We start from the raw sequence: 23,770 nt of genomic DNA on the forward strand, positions 1-23,770 counted from the left end.
TCTTTTTTACTTAATCAGTTCAGTACAATGTAACTGAGCTGAGCTGAACCTGGGACAAAACTAGAAATTACATGAACCACTTTTCAAGACTGAATAGCAACTGGAAAGACATATCCTGAATTCACTTGAGCCACGACAGTTACTTTCAAGGCCAACTGTCCTACTGTTCATGAAATTACCTGCAAAGCTCTCCAGGAAGTTTCTTCATGGCTATGTGTCTCTGCCCCAGACAAAACCAGCACAAGGGATACATGCCCTGTAAAGGGATTAGAGCAGGCATGGAGATACCTTTGTGTCTTGGTTTATATAGACAGGTATCTGCCAGGGAGGATTGCAGTCTCCCTTGAAATGCAAGCCCCACCCCCCCCCCCTTCCAAATTATTATAAATTTGCAATTAAAAGGATGTCAGGCAAAGATTTTAGGATTAGGTATAGCAGTTCTTTACTAGGGATATTAAAAATACAAATGTTGTAGTACAAAAGAGTAAGCAAGAAATCCTAGAAAACTGTGACAGAGTCAGAAATATAACCTGACACTCTGTTGGTCAGGGTGTTGGAAACAGTCCGAAAATAAGCCCTCCTGGAGTGGCAGATGTGGTCCTGTTGGAAGCAAAGATGATCCTGTGGAGAATATGGTCTGGAGATGCGTCCAGTCTTCCTTTGGGAGTCCCACGGGAACACTGGATGATTTGGTGACACTTGTGGTTTGTCTCCTGCTCCCTGAGTAGAGCATCTTACAATAGTATGATGTAATGTGTCATGTCATTGGTGAGCTTTAATGGCCCATTAACAGAAGATATTCCCAGGGGGGTAGTGGAAGATTGAGCAGACATAAGAAACAATGCCCCACCCCATTTTTAACAGCCAGCTTGTTATCACAGAAGGCAGTTACACCCTCCTTTCTGGAGTTACAATAGGTAAAGAAAAAGCACAAAACATCTCCCCAACAGGTTTCAACAGTTGGAATAAACAAATTTTTTTTCGTTACAAAACCCAAGACACTTTGCAATAAGACTTAGGGTACCTGGATGGCAACATCTGTCAATCTTCACAAATTTAGGGATCAATACTGTGGATTCACTTTGACTTTCCAACACCTCATGTTCAGTATTTTAATAAATAGAATGACCCCAAAGTTATGATCAAGCTTTTCCTCACTGAAATCAGCAATTCTGCCATAACTGTACTGAAGTCATCAGGTAAATCTATGGCCAAACTGACTTAAGAAAATAGGAATTTAAGAGCCACTTACAGTAAGTGATAATTAATAGAATAAATAACTGCACTTGTAGACTTCTTGTTCAATTCAGTTGATGCTGTGAAGCCAAAGATATTAACTTTCTTGAATGTAGTGTTTTTTCTTTGAGGATGACTTTTCAGTTCACTGTTACCAAGCCTATGAAAACAGTCTGAGGCTTATAAAGGCAGTCCAGAATTGTGCTAATTGACATGACACTGAGAATAACCCTGTGGTTAGAATAAACTGTAAGCAGAATTGTCAGCATAAATATCCTGCAACTGGCTAATAACCTCTCCCTTTCCTGATCCACCTGGGAGGGATAACAGAGACCTTTCATGACAAAGTTCAGGACCAAAACCTCACCAGAATAAATCAAGTTCTGATTAAATCTTTAAACTGTGATGAAGGAGAAAGCAGCAAACATGGCTGCTGATATTCTAGTTGGTAGAACTCGAAAGACACCTCAAGAAGCAGCACTTCTTAACCAACATTTCATCACACGACATAATGACAGTGTCTTACCATATTATACTGTATTTCAGACTACAGTGACAACTTCTGTATGCCTTGAAAAAGTCTTGCTGAGTAAATTCATAGAACCATAGGATGGTTTGGCTTAGAAGGGACCTCGAAGATCATTTAGTTCCAAACCTCCTGCCATGGGTTGCAGTACAACTTCCTCATATACATCTTCTCTTGAAAAGCATTAGCCTAGTGCTCCCTGTTACCAAAGCAGAATGAAAAAAACGTATAAGATTTTATGGTAAAAAAATCTATTCCTAACTGTAAGTTTTATCCAAGGACAGACTCATATGAAAAGCAATCTTGTATAGTTTCCACACTGAAAACTCATCTGGAAGGTTTCCTTCAAGATAAATTATTTTCTTAGGAGGCAGAAAGTCATATCATGTGGTGGATTTAAAGTACCCTTCTATTCCCACCTACAGATAAGAAGAATTATAGAGTTAAATTTTTCATAAAAATACTGTGTTCGTCTTCTGTTTTTGAAATCAATAATACATGATTAATACAGACTTCCTAAATGAAAATGAAAACCTAAATGGAAAAGAAAACCACGCACTAGAATAACTGAACTCAAGAATGAATAATCCATAAGAGCTGTTTAAAGCAGGGTGAATACATAAAACCTGAATTTTGTGAATATTCTTTCAATGTTGTAATCAAATCTGTTTCTACTACTTTCAGACCTGATTTTATTAACTATAAGCATTGCACTTGGGTGAAAGAATACCTTTTTCTGCGGACTTTATGATTCCTTCCAAGTTATATTATGGCCATTACTTGTTCTGGACAAGAGCCCCAAGCCTGTAACTTGGACGAGCGCCCAGCGCTAGGCACCGGACTGCCCGAGCCCTCTTCCGAAGCCCTCATGTCTGCGAGAGTTTTGCTGGAGAATGAGGGAAGAGGAGCGCAATTATCATCACAGTGGTCACAGAGAGGCTCTAAATCCTCCTTTTACTGTTTCCATGGGCACGCACACCCGCCGACAGGTCGGAGGCTGGCAGGGGACGGCACCCGGCCAAGGGCGGGCTGCCGGGCTGTCGTGCCCGGGAGTGGCGGGGCACAGCCCTGCCCGCGGTGTCGGCCAGGACCCGGCGGTGGAAGAGCCGCAGCCCCGGCAGCGCGGCCCCGCTCTCCCGGGAAGGGCGGCGCGGGTCGGCATTCCCGCCGGGAGCATGGAGGGGAGCGGGCCCCGCGCCGGCCGCCGCCGGCCTTGCGCAACACGGCGCTGCCGCTTCCCCCGCGGTGCGGCCCGGGAGCCGCCCCGCCGCCCTCACAGCGCGCCTGCAGAACGCGCTCCCGGCGTTTCTCCGTCGCTCGGGAGGCGGCGGCAGCCTGGGCCCGGGGCCCGGGCGGGCGGAGGCGAGCGCCTGCGGCGGGGCCGGGACCATCGCGCCGGCCGCCGCCTCCCGGGCCGTCCGCACGGCTCTGTGCATCCGCCTCTTCCTCCCCCCGCGCCGCCTCCGCCGGGGGAGCCGGCGGGGGCCGTACGTGCCGGGCCGGGAGCGAGGGGAGGGTCTGCGGCTCGGCGTCGCTGCAGCAAGCGCCGGCCCCGCCGCGCCGCCAGGGACCGGGTGCGGGTGCCGCCGCCGGCTCTCCGCGCTGTGCTGCTGCTGCGCGGCGATCGCCGCTGCTGGCGGGAGGGGCAGGGATGTGAGCGGCAGCGGCCGGGTCGGCTTTGCCCCCCCCCGCCCTTTTTTTTTTTTCTCTTTTTTTTTTTTCCTCCTCAATTTTTTTTTTCTTTTTCTCTCGCCTCCAAAAAAAAAAAAAAAAAAAAAAAAAAAAAAAAAGACCAAACCAGCCAATCAACCCCAAAAAACCCAGAGGGCGTGAGGGGGTGGGGGGATCCCGTGTCGCCGCCGCCACCCTCCGCTGGATCCATTGTGAGGAAATTGCTATTCGCCGGCAGCGGCGGCACATCTGGGCGGGCGCATCTGGGCAAACAACATCGGCTCCCGCCTCCTGCCTCCAACGTCCTCCAACCGGCCGAACGGATCTCACCGGGCCGCCGGGGAGGCTCCTTCTCGTCAGCCTCGGGCTCCTTCTTTCGGGCTGAATCTTAAAAAAACCCTGGCAGCGCGGGGGGTGGGGTGGGGTGGAAATAAAGGCTGCTATTTTTTTCCCCTGGGATTTATTTCATGGGGATGTGTTCAAGACAAGAGAGGATTCAGAAGGATATTGACGTTGTGATCCAAAAGTGCAAGGCGGAGAAGGACTGCCTGTTCGCAGGTGAGTTTGTCCCCGGGCGCCAGGTTGGCGGCGCGGAGGCTCCCGTCGCCGCCGCCGCGCCCGCCCCGGACCGCGCTCCCGCCGCGCCCGTGCCCTTCGCCGCCGTTCCCGGCCGCGGGGCCGCTCTCACAGCCCGTCTTCCTTCCTCTCCTTCCGAGGGCATATGAGGGCAGAGGAGACCGGGCGCCGGTCGGGAAGGGGGCGGGCGGGGTGGGGGGCGGCATCCCGAGCCGGGGAGCGTAGCGGCGGTGTCCACACGCGGCACCGGGAGCGCTGGGCGCCAGCCCGAGCCCGCGGCCGAGCGCCGCTCGGGGTTCGGTACGCGGCGGCTCCTGGGCGCCCGGCTCTGCCGCCTGCCGCGATTGATGCCCGGCCCCAGGCCGGTGGCACATCCGGCCGCAAACGGGGCCGTGTCCGCGTCCGTGTCCGTGCCGACAGCCCCTGCCGCCTTCCCCGGGGATTGGCGGCGCCCCGGCGGTGCCGGTGCGGTGCCGGTGCGGTGCCGCTCGCCGTGAGGCGTCGCAGGAGCCCGGCTGTCGGCTGGCTGCCTGTTGCCGTGTGTGACAATGGAATTCCCTGCCGTTGCCATAGCACCGGGCACTTGTTGCGAGGGGCTGGGGGGAGATGCTGCATTTCCTCTGGCTCACCCCGACTCCCGCTTCGCCGCCCCCGTGTCGGGAGCTGAATGCTGCTCCGTAAAACCTCGGCTACTTCAGCCAAAATAAAGACAAGTTGTAATAAAGCAGCTCTTTGTCTTTCAGATTTCAGGTACTCAGACTCCACCTTTACCTTCACCTATATTGGAGGCGCCAAAAGGTACTTTTTTTACAGTAATGACTATATTTTCTAGTGGCAGTAAAATGCAGTGGTTCAATAACGTGGTAGGGTGTTTTTTTTTTTTTTTTTTTTTTGTTTTTTTTTTTTTTTTTTTTTTGTTTTTTTTTTTTGTTTTGTTTTGTTTTGTTTTGTTTTGTTTTTGTTTCTTGTCTTTTGCAAGAAGAATGATTAAATCATCGGCCTTTGTGCAAACGGAGACTGAGGGAGAGGTGTGGAGGGAGGTGATGATCCTAGTCGTTAGAGGCTCGTTCCTCAGAGTCCTGCACTGTGAAGCTTTTTGTCTTTTTTTCCTCAATTTACGTAGAATTCCTGCCGTATGTAAATCTGACAGAAACATTGCAAGGCATCAATCTATGGTGTAAGGTTAATTAATGTTAAAAAACTGGGAAAAGTCATGATTGTAGTAACAAATAGGCCAAATTTCACATCATCAGCTTACTTCGATGCATGAGAGCCATATTTGGTCCCATGGCAGATGCAAGACTGTCTGCAGTTGACTAAATTTAATTCCTGAGACATTAAATGAGATGTGACTATAACTTAGAAGGCTAAAAAAATGTTGTATTGAATGTTAAATATTATTTTTAAGTGGATCCAAGCTTGTGGCTATGAATTGGATTGTACCTGTACACATTTTCAAAATGTATTTTACCATTTTTTGTGCTTGTCAGTTTTCAAAAGGAAATATATGTGGAAACTTGAACCCATTCTTTTGCTTTCCCTGATTGCTAGTTTTCATTTACTTAATAAGGTGCTAAAAGTAAATAGTAAGTTGGTCTTTTTTAGCTGGACTTTTAAAATTGAATATAGTGAGAAGTTTTGTGTTCATTTTTTTGGTTCCTTTTTATTAACGATTCAGCTTCTCTAGTATCTTTGTCAGTTATTTTTCTTTGGCAGGGTGCATCACATTAAAGTGCTGCATTCTTTCGTATTCTTTGCAAGTGAGCCTGTGAGTGGAGGCAGCACTCCCACAGCCACCGATGCTCCCTCTGTGCATACTTTGGGATCTGGCTGTAGGACCAGACTCCCAGATGGACCAGACTCAGGCTTCAGGATTGCTCAGAAAAATGTTTTCCCACCTCATTGCCCTTCCACTTCCTACTGAAGGAAAGGACAACTTCTGTCGTTGTCAGTGAAGTAGAAAATTTCACCCAGTAGCTGAGAATTAATAGATTTTTAAGTTGGTCATAGTATACTTTTATTTTCAGTATTTTAATATTTATTTTGTTTTGTTGTGATTTTAAGACCGTTTCGAAAGGTTTGATACTGAAACAGAGGCCTCACTTGACATAAGCACCCTAGTGTAGGTTTAAATTAACAAAATCTTAAAGGTGGCGACTGCCACATTTAACTGAATCACTTTTGCAAGTAGGGCCTAACCCTGGTGGGCTAAGTTGATGAGGAGGAAGAAGCATGCTAACTGTCATGAAAGGCTAGAAAAATCCAAAGTCATAAGTTTTGTTTTAAAAGAATATAAAAAATATATAGAAAACTGAAGAACGTCATCAATAAAGCACAGTTATAGCAAAGCATAATCCCAGTTAGATAAATGTGATGAATGTGATAGGAACTATCTCCCATCTTTGTAACCCTAAGGTAATGAAACCACAAGTTACATACAATCCCAGCTCTTAAAACTATACCTTTTAGATAGGCAAACAAACAAGGATGGATGCCAGAATCGTAAAAGTATAAAAGCCTGTGTAAAATGAAGCACAGTCAGACATGCATGTTTTGTTATTAACCCCTGCATGTTCTCTTGGCATCACTAAAGCTTTGCTTTTCTTTACAGTACCTGTTGTGGAGTAGATTCCTTTGAATCAATACAGTGAAAACTATTTAACAGAGACACTGTTTACCATTTAACTACAGTTACTGAATTTGAAAGTTACTTTGAACTGTTCTCTAAACCAAATATCATGGCAAGAAAACAGGAAGTTAAACCTATCTTTTGTTTCCATTTTCTGAGATGAATAAAGTAAAAAGCTTAAGGGCATAACTGGTGGCAAACAAACTGGTTTATCAATGTTGAAACAAAGTGTTGGCACTTGCTCAATGAGAAACGGAAGAGGGCCTTACGTTCTCCGGCCTTGAATTTTAACAGTGGTCAGCATTTGCTTAGGAAACTGATGACTGAAAACCTGCCTCAGGACCTTCATGGTTCAAACACAATTGAGGAACAATTGTAATGCTTACAGAAACTGGTAGAACGGGGTTGTCACATAGAGCGCACTCAAGTTCCACTTTCCTTTTCACATTTTAAGGACATTTAAAAAGCGTTCTTTTAGGGGAAGGGTTTTGTGTTTTCTGTGTGCACTCCTTGTTTGTAGTGTGATTTAGGTGTTTTGTGGTTTTCTTGGTTTGCAGTGGTGTACTGAGTGGCAGCCTTACAGCAGTAAGCTCTCATACATACAAAATGTGTAACATGAAAGCTATTCAGAACAAAACTTAAGCTTCTTCCATCAAAGCTGTGTGAGTGGTTCCTTCTTAGAGGAGGCTCTTGTGGAGCAGCAGCTATACTGCAATGTATGCAGCATTCAGGCAAGTCCCCAGTACAGGGTCAAGAGCAGTGACTTATACATGGTGACAGTTTAGGGGAGCACAAGGTCATCCTGGGACCTTCTTTTTGGCCTTTGGGTATGATTTTTTTCTTGCTGACACTGCTGCAGATGTAGACTTCCTGAGTGGTAACACCATTTTTTGATTATTGCTCTCGGGAGTTGTCCCGAAATGACACAGCCTCTTTTAGATCATGATCATGGACTCATCAGCCAACAGGACTTGTTCAGTTGCTTCAGATATTCAGCCCAATGACTTTTGTTTTTCGAGTCCACGGGAGCACAAACAGTAGAGTAATGGGCAAGGGAGTAGATGTTCACTGGATAGGTGTTCAAACCAAGAAAAGGTTTGAATGAATGAGAGTAGAAGTAGTGTGTGAGGAAGGTTACAGTACTTTAGTACTCATTACTAGCCATGCCTGGAACTGAGAGTTTTTCACTCTTTGTTTCCTTCAAATATTTTTTTGTAGGTAAGTGTGTAATGTGGCCTTGGTTTAGCCATAGTTGTTACATGGAAGATCAGAATCCCTTGAGGGAAGGCAGTCTGTTTGATAAGCAGGATTCTTTGGCAAGTGACAATACTAGCAAGTTAAATATCTCTCTGGGTTTTCCTTAGCATACTGGAGTTGCCTCTAGTGCCCATTATGCCAGTTTCAGTTAATTTATAAATCCAGAGCTAGATTTGCAGTACATCGGGATAAGTCCATGGAAGTGATTGTACCAGTATTATTGCAGTTATTATAAGGACCTAAGTTTTATCTGTGTTTTTTTTTTCCTTCAAACTGTTAATCTGTGTGAGATTTTTTTTTACTTGGGTTTAGCTTCTCAGGCTCCATCTGATTTTTCCCTTGTTGCTTGGATTGATTCCACAGCCTCTTCCTGCACTTTCGAGTTATTAAGGTAGTACATAAGCATGCTGCAGATCCATCCAAATAGATAATAAACCTGATACAGAGAACATTTATTATTGCTTATATTCCTTATGTAATCCCATAGTAAAGTAGTAGTAGTTCAGACAGGCCTTTTAGATTGTATTCCTTAATGCGTTCACGCTTCCAAATTATTAGATGTTTGTCACTGCAGAGATGTGACTTGTTTCAGGAAGGTTGTAATGAGAAATTTATTAGTAAAAGCACGTCTTTGTGCATAATGTGGGCACTAAATAGAGGGCAGCTTGTTCATCAATTTAATATTTTTTATTACAATGTCAGAAAGCAAGAAGTAGGTTAATTTCTTAGAAAAAGAGGTGTTCAGTCAGGTGCTGTGACTGTGCAAGATTTACTCTCCTTTAAGTATATCTGGAAGAAAATTTAAAAATTACTATATTTTTAATTTTTTTTTCCTGCAGGATCTAAACCAGATATTAAATTGTGAATGTGTGGAGTTCTCAATTTTAAAAGAATCTGGTTTCACTGGTTTCCTTTTTCTGTCCCTGTATGAAGCACTGTTCTTCCAGAAACCATGCAGACTGAACAGATCTGCTGATCTGTCATCTTTCAGATAAAAATGCATGGTGCCCTGAAGTTGTTTTCACTTTATATGTCATTTGACATGCTTTACATAGAAGCAGTGCTTAGTTGTCCTGAAAAAAAGATATTTTCTCTTTAGTATTTTTCTCACTCTGCTTTTTTTTCCCTTGAGGCTAAACAAGGACATCATATCAATCCTGAAATATGTCTTTGTTCTTAACTCTGGTTGGCAGTGAAGGACAATGACAATAAGGTTGTGCATGAGTACTAATAATGAGATCTAATACTGCAGCCTATTACAAATAAACTAGATAACACCTGAACATACAGATGAATTTTGCCAGCCAAGTTCTCATCTTCTATTAATGCAGTGAACTTATGTTCTGCCTTGATTGTAACAGTGGCAGTTCTGAAAAAGCAAGGAAATTTTAATTTGAAGAATTTATTTTTGCTTAAAAAAAGACAGTTTGTTATCTTACATGGTTTTAGTTTGGAATATTTGGCTTTTTGTGTTTTATTCAGGAGGTTATTGTAGTGCCAGAAGCTCTCATGTAAAATGATGAGTTTGTTTCCACTTCTCTGCAGTAGTGAAGCATTTCAGAGATAGGGAACTCTTCTACTGAAAGAGTGACTAAATTGCTTGTAACTTCATAGCTAAATATGAAACCATTATCTGAAGTTCTACCACATTATGTCCACTAGGTATGTAAACCACTTGATAATAGGTACAGATAACCTTTTTCTCCCTTTTTATGGTGTACTCTGTTGCTGCTTCTGTGGATTTATGAAACTGCCTACATGAGAGATTACATTTGGTGAGGAAGTTTGAAATTCTGGTGTAACTGATAACACTGAAGTCTTTGGTACACAAAGTCGTAAAGAAAAATGTGTTTGGGATAAACTTTGTGTGTTTTAATATTGATATTAAATTTATGTAAAATATAGGGGAAGAAAGAGAAAACTGAAAAATGGTTTTAAAGCTAAAACATATAATGTCCATCAGAAAATACCGAAATGCATCACATTTGGTTGGTTGGTTTTCTTTATTTCCAAAGTCATGTAGTTTAAGACCAGCATCTTTTGTATTGGACTCAGCTCCTCTGTTAGTTTTGTTACATGGGAGTGTGCTTACTGGCTCTGCAAGGATTAGAAGGGGAAGGTTGGATGTTTCCTTTTGGAAACAGTTGTAACTTACATAATATGAAAGGGTTTGTGGAAGTATGACTTATGAAGGTGAAAGCTTGATTTTAATGGAATTCATTGCCCTGAATCATTTTAGTTTAGATGTAATCAGTTTTATGCAGAGTCTAGGAAGGGCTGGTGAAAGCAGTTCGTCTGCTGGTGCTGATGGCTGTGTGTAACTTTATGTTCAGGTTATTAAGTAGGTAATTACATTCCTAAAATCTACTCTATAGTAAGAGAGGGGTGAAAAACTAGATACACAGCTTTTACGTAGCCATCTGTTTATTGCTGTTTCAAAATACCTGGAAATTTCTACATCTTTAAATTTTAAATTTCCTATCAAAAATGGTTTAACATTTTTTGCGGTTACTATGCCATTTCCCATGCTGTTTCCATGAGAGAGAAGTCTGTGGTATGAGATAGAAATCTAGTTTAACTATAACATGGCAAGAATTGTGATTTTTATTTTTTCACTGAAAATTCTGTAGTTAAGGTAATGTTGAATACAACTTTGGGTACTTGAAAAGCAGTTTTGGGTCAGGTGTTACTAAAAATTCAGTTCTAAAATCTTTCTAAGACAAGCATTTTCCATTCTATGAGCTTCTGTAAATGTAACTTCATTCTAACTTTATACTGCTTCTAATGTTGTCTGTGTGCAGTAAGTACATGAAACCTATCCATACATTCCTATAGATAATTTTTTGGTAAATATTGCAAGAGATTCTGTAGGTGTGATTTAACAAATTACTTATCCTAGAAAGAGATCTAGTTGAACACAATAGTAAAACTGCATCATTAAGTGCGATGTTAAAGGGTTGTGAAAAGTAAAATCACTACCAGCGTTCTACTCATGGTGTTACTCAGCTTGCCTTATTTTGCTGGGTTTGTGTCTGACAGTTCCTTCTTGCCTTGCTGGATCTGTCTGAAATTAACTCTGTCCCCATCACTGCATCATGTGAAAAATACATAAATTCAGGGGGAGCATGGTCTTGTGGAGATCTTGTACAGGTTTAGTGAAGCAAGTTGTTGTCCTCTTTCAGCTGCCTACTGTACCGATACTAAGAACAACTACTTTAAATTGTGAACCTCTTCCTTTCAGTGAGAAAAATGTGGGTTTAGGCATTTAAATTAATAGTCTAGTTTTCAGAAGTGTCAAGTTGCCACACCACATAGCAGTCTTGGTACTAACATGGGTTGTTTAGCACTTTTTAAAAGCATCACACAATTTTTCTTGCACGTGTTTCTGCCATACAGATGTGTGCACTGGTTTTTGAATGGTTTCCCAGCACAGAGTTGTGGAGAGTGCTTGATTGTCCTTACAGAAAACAATTTCAGTATTTTCTTTCTCTACTTTCATCTCATATTTTAACATATTAGCACCTAAAAATGAACCTTTAGGCTGTCACTGTTAAAGTGTTAATATGGTAAGACAAATAAATTTGAAAGCAGAGTTCACTCTGCCAAAACTAATTTAGATAATTTTTCTCTGTATCAGGACTAATGCCACTTCTGCCTTTTCCTGTTATTATTTACTAATTTCTCATATATTTCATTGCTCATAAATAAAAAGCTGAAGATACCTATTGGCATTTTTTTCCATGGATTCCTTACTGTGTAGAATGTGAATTCTCATTTGAGTTGGACTCTTAACATCTCCTAAGTCAAAACATTTTCAGCACCTGGAGGGAAAGTAAATTTAAACTTGCTGGGAGAGCTCACTTAAAATTAAAACTAAGAAAGGGATGAAATACGAGTAAATCTGAAAAAAGTTCAAGGTATGCTTCGGCATTAAATAAATCCTGTGGAAGAGGACAATTTATGTTCTCCCTGCTACAGGAGGGTGAAGATTTTTACAGGTATTTCATGGAATATGCCTCATTTGAGGTAAAGAAATTCCTTTTTAACAACATAAAATTGACTTAAAAGGGTAAGCCTACTGTCCCATGTAGCAGTAGCTAGAAAATCTTACTGAAAGAAGAGAACCTGAACAAGGTACAGAATTAACGTCTCTATTCCCTGAGCACGTGAGATAATCATCCTACTTCTATGTCAGGAGGAGCAAGAGAGAGCCTTGAGTAAGGAACGGGTGCAGTTGTTTCTTTTACACGTCAGGGTTCTCCTGGGACTTTTGCATCAAAAATTGTATTCCTGGACTGCTAGGGTATCCAGGTAAGCTATGGTATTGCACGTGCTCATGCAAGGCAGCAGGCAGAAACAGCCTTGGTCCAGCTGGTGGGTGAGCACCTTTCTGTAGCTTGCTTGAAGGCAGAGGATCTGCAGGAGCCTTCCTTGTCTTCTCCTGTCTGTCACAGAAAATGGTGGCATATTCTGGCAATTAGGATGGACCTGAATCGTTCCAAAGGAGAGGTGTATGATGCTCAGTGGGAGCCTGTCTGGAGCCAAGAATTAAGGGCAAAGAGGAAGCTCAAAGAAACTAGCTAACCCTTCAGATGCTTTCTTCCAGCCTCAAGGCCTTGATCAGAAATAAAAATGGCAACAGTATGTCACCTGGATAATGAAAGATAGTTTTTGCCTAAACAGTGCAAAAAATGGTCACATACCTTTTGTAGAAAGTTGTATGTAATTAAAGGATAAATTCCTTTCAGATTGTGTGGCATTCTGCATTTCATCTTGTGCAGGTTGCTATCTTCAAATCTTGTTGCTTTAAATCAGTGTTCCGTTTTAAGTTTATAGAGAAGAATTTTTCACATTAAGAGCCAAGCTAGAAGAGGGATTACTTTGCTCCATTAAGCTGTTGTGTTTCTACCCAAGAAGGTGTAAGGTGTTGGTGACAGACACTGGTTGCTCGCCAGTAGAAAAAACAGGCTATGGATTAGACATAGTATTTCAGGTCATTAGCTTTTTGGCAAATTAGTTTTTATTTTTGTTTGTGTGTGTGTGTAATCATTCTTGCCTATTCTGTGTTAGTGCTGAAAATGTCATCTTGGATAGGGAGTTCTCACCCCAGAATGCTCGCACATACAGTAAAATACTAAAATAATTGGGATGTTCTTCTGTCAGTCTGGAGTTGATAAAAGTGTTGAAACCAGGGAACATCTCGTTGTAGTAAAAGTACCTGTTGATAGTCAACTTCTTGATCTGATTTACAGCTCTGAGTCTAGAGTAGTTGTGCTAATGTGATGAGGCCCACTTGTGTGCACAGTGATACTACTGAATACTAGATTTCGTGCTGACTACTCAGAGTGAGTGACAGTGAGTGATTTAAGTGATTTTTTTTTTTTTCATCTGAGTGGGGGAAATTCTGAAGACCAGAGTTCTGTTTTCTGTCATCCTTGCAGATTTTCTCATTTTCAAGTACTTTTGTGGATGGTTGGAGAGCTGCAATCTATCCCTTGACAAAACTTCTGTTTCATGTGTGCTTATGAGGTTGCTGATGTTGCTGAGGGCACAGACAGATGGCCAGTTGTCAAACTCATGCTCCTCCTCTGTCTTTTTAACCTTAACATCTGAAAACCTTGTCACAGAGTCATCTTTTAAGAATGTAATCTGCTGGGCCACATGAGAAGCCTCTTTACTTGTAGTTCCATCAGAATCAGTATCAATTTTTAGGCTGAGTCTAAAAATGATTCAATATCTTTTTGTAGATATAACCCATTACTTGAAAGAGAAATGATGATTTTTTTTTTTTCTCAAGGACTGTTCAGGGAAAAAAACTAAAAGAATTCTACTGATTTTGTCTATATTTAAACTGTGTGAAATCTGGTCATTTTAATATATATTTTTGAAAAATAGTGGAAACGTAGGGAAAAAAATTTACAGTATTTCAGACAAAAAAAAGTGGCCTTCAGGTATTAAAAACTTCTGGAAAACATGCTTGGGTTATGCCTTATTGCAGCAGTTATGAGCACTATCAATAGCCTTCTGTTACAGACAGGGTATTATATAAAGTAGTTTACTGTTTTAATGCAGTTCCATGAATATTACATGAACTCTTTTATACATGGTTGTAGCTGTAGTAGAGTTACAGCTGAAAACTAAACAGACTAATTCTGTTCTTTTAAGAAAGTGTAATAATAAAGAATTATTTTGCTGTGAGGAGTTTTAACCATTCTGTAGAACAAAGCTTGTTAGACTTGGCATAAAATTTCAATGCTAGGATTTTGTAGGCTCATGCTGAAGAGGGACTACTGTTTTATCAGTGGGTGACAAGAACAGTGAAATTGGATGTGTTTTGAATGGCAACAGGAGAACATAACCTTTGCCTTTGGTATACAGTCCTGCTTTCTATATGTTCTCTGTGCCAGCTTTAGCTGTGGATGGAATTTTTACAGAAAACTTCAGATTAAAACATTTAGTAAAATTACATGGGGTTAGCACCTACTAGTTCAGTTTTTGTTAAACTATTTTGTTAAACTATTTTGTAATCTAAGGACTTTTACAATTCCATGTTTTAGCTGTTACATTTTATTTGTTAATTTTGGTATTCTATTTTTAAATTATGAGTTGTGAGTGATTCTCATACTTCTTTGGTTTTACTTAGATACAGTTACTTAGAAAAATCACATTGACCCTGTGAATCACAGATGGGGAGGAAGCAAGTACGGGGCGACTTCAGGCTCTTTTTGTACCTGAATTTATATCTTACTCATAAGCATTTGCTTGTTATGGATTGTCCGTGTTGTGGCGGATAATTGCTTATTATGTTGTTTCTATGTTTAAACATCAATGATTAGATGCCAAAAAATACTACTTCTCTAAAATGTATGCCCTTATTTAAGGCATGAAGAAACACATTCATCCTGAAGTTCAGCAGAAAACTGACCTTTGCCAAGGGCAACAAACAAAGTGATATGTCAGGTGAACACATTCTATAGCTAGCATTGGCTTCAAGGCAGACGTGGATGTGTGGAAGATGCTGGCCTCCCAGAAGGCTCCTAAGGATTAGGCATTTGCTGTCCGTGAAGAGAGCAGGAGTTGTAGTTAAATGAGTCAGGATCAAAATTACAAAAGCTATTTGTATTATGAAGGACATAAATCGATCACCATTTGGGGTCAAGAAAAGCTGGCTACAGTCTTTACTTTATTTCTCCTGTTAAAAAGGCATAATCAGCCAGCGGGACAGTGAGTCAAGTCTTTTGACTGGAAGACCAGAGTGAAAGGTGGCCTGTCTTACGTGGCATGGCAGTTCCTAAATTTCTAAAACACATTTCCAGCATGTCTCAGTGTAAGTACATTGCAGAACTTTTGATATAAGTACTGAGCAGATCATCATAAATTGCTAGTATTAATGAGCATTTTTTTGTCCTTCTTGTAGTTGCTTACAGCATATTCCTGTCTTTATTTTGTCCCAAGTTAACTCCTCTGTTGTACTTTTTGTGATGTAACATTATTACCATATTCTCAGCTAATTTAAATTGACAAACTGCCATAGAATTTGGTAAAGTCATGCCAACTTACAGCATTGCGGACCTGTCTGTAATTATATTCATCTTGTTAAGGAAGTTTAAATAGAGCAAAGCTAAATATAAATGCTATCTTCTTGACTCCTAATAGAAAAGTTTAGTATATGCATGATTAGTTACATACCAAAGTGAAATTACACATTATTTTTGTTTGCATTTAGGTGACAAGAAAGGACAAGTTTCATCGAGGCTGATAAAGTGAGATACAAAGTATGGTTTTTAGGACTGTCTTATATTGATGTGGGGAGGATCGCAATGGTGCAGAGATACCTGAAGGGACTTGAGATGTTGTTCTGCACAGTAAACAGGAGTGGCATTTGAGTCTTAGGTTTGTGTGTGGTGCAACTCACAGGCAAAGGCCAAGGCACTACGGTGGTCTCTTTCTTTTTTTTTTTTTTTTTTTTTTTTTTTTTCAGTGCTAAGCTGAACTTGGCAAAGCACTGACTAGTTTGTTTGTAATGGTAGTGGTTCCACGGGATATCTCTGGCAAGAGGAAGACCTTATCCCACAGAAAATCCCACCACTGCACTCCCCCTTGGGCAGTAACGATGGCTTCAGTCTGCAGAAGTTAGAGACTAGTTTGACACCAACTCTTGCTGTTTTAATTTTGTCTGTGCCCCTGGGGACCATAGTCTCCTTGCAATTGTCTTCCTGTTTCTTCCCAACTTGTCATTTTCCGCCGTCTTTCTTATAGCCTTTTGTTTTCCAGAGGTGCTGTGCATACATGTGATTTATTCTGACAAAAACTGCTGGTTGTTGTGTTCGTCTTGTTGAAGTAGACAGATAGGAAACAGTTGGTGTTACAGAAGTGTGCCATGAAGGTTAACAGCATGGAGCAGCTGTAGACGATGCATCCCCCAGTTCTTTTCAGTTTAGATACAGATTCTGAAATGCTTGTTTCAGTTCTTCAGAAGTTTCACTGGAATAATGGATACACGTGTTCACTGCTGTGTGGCTAGGAAAAAAACCCCACAAATCACTGCTGAAGTAATTGCAGCTGCTGCCTGAGTTGCTTTCTGGTTTAGGTTTAAAAGTCCTTTTAATCTGGGGTGTTTTTGTTGTTTCTGTTGTACGTAAGTCTAAACAGAGATGTTCAGAAATGCTATGTATTTAACTGTACATGCTGCACAGATCTTTAACTGTAGATGCTGCAGGTGTAAGTCAATTTTAGCTTCAACCAGTAGAAGTTCTATGCTCTTAGCATTATAGAAAATGTAAAATAGAATAAAATAAAGTTTTAAATTTGCAAAGCAGGTAAACCCAATGTTGCCTCCACAGTTTCCCGGTCTTCATATTACAGGCTTACTCTTTAACAAGCGGTCTCTGTAGACCTTTGTGAGGCTCTCTCCAGTAACCTTTTTTAAATTCTTTTCCCCTAAATAATGGAAATCTGGTACTTCTGTCAGTAACAATGCACGGTTCATTAGGTACATGGTGTTCTTAATTGTCTCTTTGAACACTGAGCGTGTTCAGTACTCACTTTGGTGATCATGACAATGTTCTTTTCATGTATTTGGTCAGTAAGTAATAGGAATGCTTGATAGTGACTTTTTGCTCTCTGTAATGTTTGAGGTTTTCCTTGATTGGATTCTGCTTTGATTTATGATAGTGTAAGTCACAGATTAATTACTTGTCTTGTTCGTGGAGTCCTGATAGCGGAGTTTCACTTTTGCGAACTGGACACCTTGGGTATGTCTGTGATTTTTTTAAGGGTCAGGCTTGCAAACCTGGTTTGCCTTGTTTTGCAGATCAGCGGCCCGAAAGGCTTAGGGGTGGGTGAGGTGTGCCCTCTGCACACAGGACCTGTATTGCCCAGGAAATCTGCCGGGGGCGGTGTACCAGAAAGTGCAGCTGGAGGAGTGAGCCGTGGGCTGTGTCTTTTTCAGAGCTCTCAGAGCAGGACAGAGAGCTGCCCCAGGCCAGGTGAGCTCTGGAGATAGGATGGACCCTGACAGTCTGCCGCGGGAGCCCGTGCTTCCAGCAGGCTGCTCTCCGCTCCGAGGGCAGGTGGGATTGCACACCAGCGGCAGGCTGCAGAGGGCAAAGCCCTGCAGGGCCGCTGGGTGGGAAGCACTTGGGTCAGGTAAAATAAACAGCTGACTTCTAAGAAATAATACTGAGGCTGGGGGAAACCTTTTGTTAACAGCAAAAAGCTTGCCAGGCAAACAGAGTTCTGTGAGTTCAGTATCAGTGAAATCTGGGAAGAGTTGAAGAAAGATCACACACCTTTTTTATTGCCTCTGCTTCCCAGAGGTCATGGAGTCCTTCAAGTTAAGTGTAAAATATTTGCTACTGAAGAGGAACTACGCAGAAGGTGTATCTTTGGCATTGCTAATTTTATGCAGTCATCTAGCATGAACCAACCTGCAGCATATGCAGTCACTCCAGACCATATCCAGTATGCTCACAGACATTGATTTTTGGCAGGTGGTGTCAGCTTTCTTGTTAGCATTCTGTCCTTTGTCAGAGGATTTATAGATTTGAATACATCTGAGCTCTTCATAATAAGTTTTTTCCCTTTCATTTTTTCTGGTTCAAGTCTGTGTGTTTTTTTAAATATGCATGCAAAGGAGTTTTGCCCTTCATTTCCATGTTAAGTTGTCACAGTGGCCCTGAGGCTGGCAGAGGTTCTGCAACATTGCTTAGGGTTTCGCTAGTGTGTGATGAAGGTGGAAGATCCTTGTCACAGGAAGAGGTTCACTGTTTCCTTTTTGTTGCTGCTGCTGTTGCATGAAGGACTACAGAAGTGAAATCAGGAGGAAGTAGGGCAAAGGAAGACCACAGGTCGATATTCAGCTCTGTTACATCAGTTTAAGGTGCAAGCCTGCCTGTGTGGGGGAAGGCATCTTTATTAAAGAGATTGTGTTACACAGCAAAGACAGAGTATGATGTATTTTCTCTACAACTAATATAGGTTAAAAGACAATATGGAGAGTGAAAATATCTGTTTTCTTATTATCTGTTTATCTCTTATTTTCTTGGAGTGTTTGTAATTTATTTTTAAGGGGAGTAAATAATTCTGGCAAGAGTTTGAAGCCAGATGTGTTACATGCTATAGTAGTGTTATTTCCTTAAGAGGTACAATGCTGGGGTTTGTCTTATTTAATTTAAAGGGCTGAGTATGACTAATACCACACTTTATTCAATTTTTCTAACCAATATTCCAAAAGCAATAATTTATGCATCTGACTGACATGTATTCAAGGCTCAGATAGATAAAACAGTTGAGCTGTTTAGAGTTCCTTGTTGGGTGCAGCCCACGGCTCTGCAGTGGCACATTATGCCAGTGATTGGGACATTAGCTGCTATTGACTGAGTGAGAATGCTTTACAGCTCTCAAACTTCAGTGATTTCAGTGTCTAATGATTGCAATATGCTTGTGATTAACTACATAATATACTGTACTGATAAAAAATGCTTGGTTGGTGAGGTGGAGTTGGCTGGGGTGATGTTGGGACTTTCCTGCCTAGACTGTTTCAATTTTGAAGTCAATTGGTCAGAACTGCTAAGGTTTTTATTATTGTACTTGATAAGTTTGAGGAGATTATCGCAGAAACATTTTCATTTTGCTGCTGATCAGTATGTTGACTGAAGCAGAATATATAAAAGGTTTCTTCATTTAGCCTGATCCTCTCTGCCTCTGGACTGTGTGAACTGATAAGCCTAACTTAGGAGAAAGCAAGATTTAGTTTCTTTTATATGGTCATTTTTTACCTGTACTATGTAATTTTTTTCAGTTAAAGTTTATTGGAGTAATTGATGCAAAAAATCAGCTTTTGGCCAAATTTAAATTTGAAATAATCCCGTTTATAGTTCAAATTGATTTGATTATTTCTGTAGCTGCAATCACCTGCATGAAGTTGAAGCAGTGTTAATGGCTTTATTTACCAGTGTATTGACCCAGTGTATCTGCTTGGCCATCTGCCTAACTAAACGACCCCTCCTTGTGTTTAAGCCTAAGTTTATATATAATATAAGTGTATTTATATTTTTACACACACACACATATATATATATAATTATTAATATAATTCTATATTTGTGTTAATATTTGATAATAATATATGTTTATTTACAGAGGCTCAAGGTACTAGTGTAAGGTACTCTGATTCCTTAATATAATTTTTGTTAAGATTGACCATGTCACATGGTCAATGTCATCAGTAGCATTTTGAGAAATACAGTTGGCATTATTTCATAACCAGCTGCTTCCCAGTTGCATTTAGTAAAGTGGCAAATGAACCTGCAAAGATGTCTTACAAAATAGCTTGGTAGAAACATTCACCTTTTTAAATAAAATCCGGAACAATATTTCCCACTGACAGTGAAGATGGACCAACGTGCCAAGCCAGTGTCCTAGTAAGAAGGCACAGGGACATTTGGGTCAGAGAAGCTTACACTTGTTGGTCTTTTGAATAATTTGCAGAATAACTGTGGAAATCACTCAGGTGTTAGAGCTCCTATCCCGTAAGGTGCACTGGCCTTGTCCAGGTTTCCTGTGCCCTGGAGCTGACCCACAGTGGGCACCCAGCTGTGGGTGGGGCTGTCAGGGTGCTGAGGAGAGGCTGTGCAAAGAGTGTATCTTGAGGTGTTCCGTAGGAAAAACTGCCAGGCTCGTGTCAGGACTTGCACTCCCAGGGAATTCAGGTATTTATAGAGGTCCTTTTTGTTTCAAGTTATGACTTGAAATGGTTCCCTTCCATTCAGTGGTGTATGATCCCTGTCTGTTCAGGGTAGAGGTGTCATTGTGTTCAACAGCTCAACATGCTGCACTGGCATGAAAATAGAGCCTAAAAATTTCTTAAAACCTCTGCATTGTCAGGTCTTTTCTCAATTTTTACCTTTTACTTTTTCTAAACTTTGGTCTCAGGATCCCAAATCCTTTTGTAAGGATTTTTGAGCGTGACTAATTGTGTAGAGCTGCTTGGATGCTGGCAGGTTGGACGAATGCTTTGGAGCAGTAACATACGTGCTTGTTGGAGGCAGCTGGTTAGGACTGGAGATGTCAAAGACTTTTTAATGAGCATTCAGTCTTTTATCTCCTGGGTCAGCTAAAGAGTTCTGTTGGTGAAGTGAAACTCAACTGTGTCAGTCGATGTAGGTTCCTGTATTTTTCAATGGATTTTTGCTCCAAATCCATCTTCTAATATCTTCTATGTTCTTCTAACATCTTCTAATAGAAAGCATGTGAGGCATGTGAGATTCATGCCATATTGTGGTATTTTGAGTAAAAGTGCATGTTCAGCATACTCTCTGTGTGAGATTCAGGTGCCACTGAATTGTGACATCATGCATTTGATACCTAAGATATATTTCCCACATCACAGAATTTTCTGGGTTGGAAGGGACGACCCACAAGGATCATCAAGTCTAGCTATAAGTGAATGGCCCATAGGGGGATTGAACCCACAACCTTGGTGTATTTAATCATTAAAGAAAAGTAACAGTTGGGTTTTTGCCCCCCATGCCAGTAAAGTCTGTGCATTGTGTTCTCCATATCTGTGTATCTCTTTCTGCCACTTTGCCTCAGTCTGCCTTGGTACAGTGTGGTTTATAACCTGTTTCTGCTCTTATATGTTCTCCTTCTCTGATGGCATGTTTTAAAAAGATAGAGATAATGGAGGAGAAGGTTTGGATGAGATTGTCTTTCACAGCTGAGTGTTGCACTGATGACATAATGTAGTTTATGAACTCAAGCATCTGTGCTGTATGAATGCATACAGTTGCATTCAGGTATTTCAGATTATGGTTAAAGTGGTATTCAGTGGAATGGGGAAAAATGACATGCCATTGCATCAGCATGAACATCTGTGGATCTCGACAAGAAGTGCTCTTCTAGCCAATTTTAAAACAATATGATTATGCAAGTCTTATCTTAATGTAGCTTTGGTGAATGTCTGATCACTCAGTGAATGCTGTTATCTCACTCCATTATGAAATCTACAGATGAAAAGGTTTAGTGACATTCAAGGGGTGCCCCTGGCTTTACTGGAGTGCTTTGGGATGTTTCAGGAATGATGATCTTTCATTGCCTCATGTCCAGCCTCACATGTTTCGGCAGCTGTGTATATTGGAAATCTGTCTTGGGAGCATGGCTCAGGCTAGACACACAAAACCGGTGCTCAGGAGGGTGTGCTGGAGCTGCCTGAGTGACTGGGAGCCAGGGATGGGTGCTTGGAAAGGGATAATCAGTAGACAGCACTGGAGGAACTGAGGGAACTGAAGATGGATGGGTATTAGTAGAAAGGGCAGAGGGAGTGACAGGGAGATAAACGTGTGATTTGGAAGGGGAAATGGAAAGATAGGTGTGAGAGCTTGAGTCAGAGAGAAAATGACGCCAGTGTGAGCATGTAAGGGAAGATGGTGTCTCAGGGAAAAAGAAAATGAGAAAAAAGGAGAGTAATGTGTTATATTCCAAGGAAATGTAGCATTCTGTATTGAAATAATGAAAATAGGCTAGGAATAAAGAGAAAAATAAACTTTTCTTTGCAGGGGAAATGGACTACACAACAATAAAATTGAGTAAAAATCAGAATCTGTAAGTGCATATTCAGTGCTTCTGTGTAGGATAAGACAGGTTTTATCAGTATATATTATGGACAAAAGTCTGTATGGACAGATGCCTGGAACATCTTCTTTCTCTTACCATCAAGTTTGTGATGTAAAGCTTGAGGCCTCCAGGTCTGGCAAATAATTTTTTTTTTTTGATGTGGGTAAAAAGATAGTCTTTATGTCTCATTCTTAGAAATAATTGGCCCATTTTAGATTTTGCTTTTTTTATAAAAAAAGAAAACTAAAGATAATCTGTTGGAGAAAGTGCCCCCCAAACATTACAGTTTGATAAAATCATAGGATATTTTTAATGGTGGCCATGATCAGATTCAAAATTGGATTTAAATTAATTTGTGCCCCTATAACATGTAAGTGTGATTGCAAACTGTAATATAATCACTAGATTCAACTCCTGGCTGAACTAACATTTTCTTTCCAGGCAAACAAATTAAATTTGAGTTAATTATGTAAAACCATTTGGGTTTATATAGCGTAGGTTTCTTATCAAAATACTTTGCTTTCTTGTCTGCAGTCTGAAAATAAAGTACTTGCATATTTGCACATATAAAGTTGAAGCATTTCTAATGTTTGTAACATCTGTCAGTGGGATTTAAGTAAGCATTGTAATCCAGATTCACATAAATTTCTCATATAACAGGTTACTGTGAGGGAAATGATCAGATAAGGGTTCACAACGAGGCCTGCAGCGAGGCCTTAGGATTTTAGCTTTTCTAATTTTTGTTTACTTGCAATCCTCCAATTTGTCAGTGTATAACTCTTAAAATCTGTATAGGAATGTTAGCTACTGCTTTCCCATTTTGTTCAGACAGAACAATTCCTCTCTAGTCCTGGGAATCAAGGACACCTTGCTGTCTCAGGCCTTGAGAAATGTAAACAAAAGTGAGTTAGGGGGGAGCAAACTTGGAGTAAATGATTTCATTGCATGAAGCTGTAAATGGAAAATAAACCCTCAATATGCAAATAGACCAAATCTATAAAAGTGTGAAAACCGTGACCCATCATCCATTTTTGGGTGTAGTCCCTGTGTGGGCTCTGTCTGCACTAAATGTACCTGAAGGCTCTTCAATAAATGTAACTGCTTTTTCTTCTCTTAATTTTGTCTGGCCTCTGTTTTTAGGTAGTTCCAAAAAGGCATCAGCAGGAGTACATGGGGACTGTGGTGAGCCACAGTTGGGTGTGGGTCTGTTGCTGGTCCTCTTACGTGTATTTTAAGAGCAGCTGTCACGGTATTCCAAAAGTAACACCTGAAACAAGAGTGGTTTATCATTGAATATATGTTGTCCTTAATGGTTTTCAGAGTTCCTCCAAAGCTGGGGGTGCACAGTTGTTCTGGTATCTGCATGAGTTAAAGCAGAGAAAGGAGATAAGATAAGAAAAGCACATCCGGTGGATGTATTTGAGGTTTTACATAAATACTTGAAGTGCTGCTATATGAAATCCAAGTTCACAGCACGTACTGTTAGGAGCATCCTCTTTTTGTTGTCCCTGTGAATGCCATGGGGCAGGTCAGCCCCACACAGCACTGGCAGTCACTTGCTGGCCCCAGCCAGAGTCACTTGGGCTTGACTGTGCCCTCTCCCAGAGTCTTGCCCACCCTCACTTACTTGATGCTGTATGAGCTCTGTACAGCAGTACCTACAAGAGCCCTGTGTTACCAATACTGGTTATCACAGAATCACAGAATGGTCTGGTTGGAATGGACATTAAAGACCATCTTGTTTCAAGATGGGCAAGGAC

The 23,770-nt window shown here is 41.1% G+C and overlaps 1 protein-coding gene across 1 annotated transcript in view; it reads left to right on the plus strand.

The window, feature by feature from the left end:
• Positions 1–3,541: 3,541 nt before the first annotated feature.
• Positions 3,542–23,770, plus strand: part of PARP8 (poly(ADP-ribose) polymerase family member 8) — a 115,512-nt gene continuing 95,283 nt past the window's right edge. Inside the window, exons 1-2 of the mRNA XM_066340052.1 lie at positions 3,542–3,991; positions 4,753–4,807. Of these exons, the coding sequence (XP_066196149.1) occupies positions 3,901–3,991; positions 4,753–4,807 (146 nt within the window). The 5' untranslated portion in view covers positions 3,542–3,900. The remainder of the gene's footprint in view (positions 3,992–4,752; positions 4,808–23,770) is intronic.

This window comes from Sylvia atricapilla, chromosome Z (assembly GCF_009819655.1).
Source record: "Sylvia atricapilla isolate bSylAtr1 chromosome Z, bSylAtr1.pri, whole genome shotgun sequence".
Taxonomy (NCBI): domain Eukaryota; kingdom Metazoa; phylum Chordata; class Aves; order Passeriformes; family Sylviidae; genus Sylvia; species Sylvia atricapilla.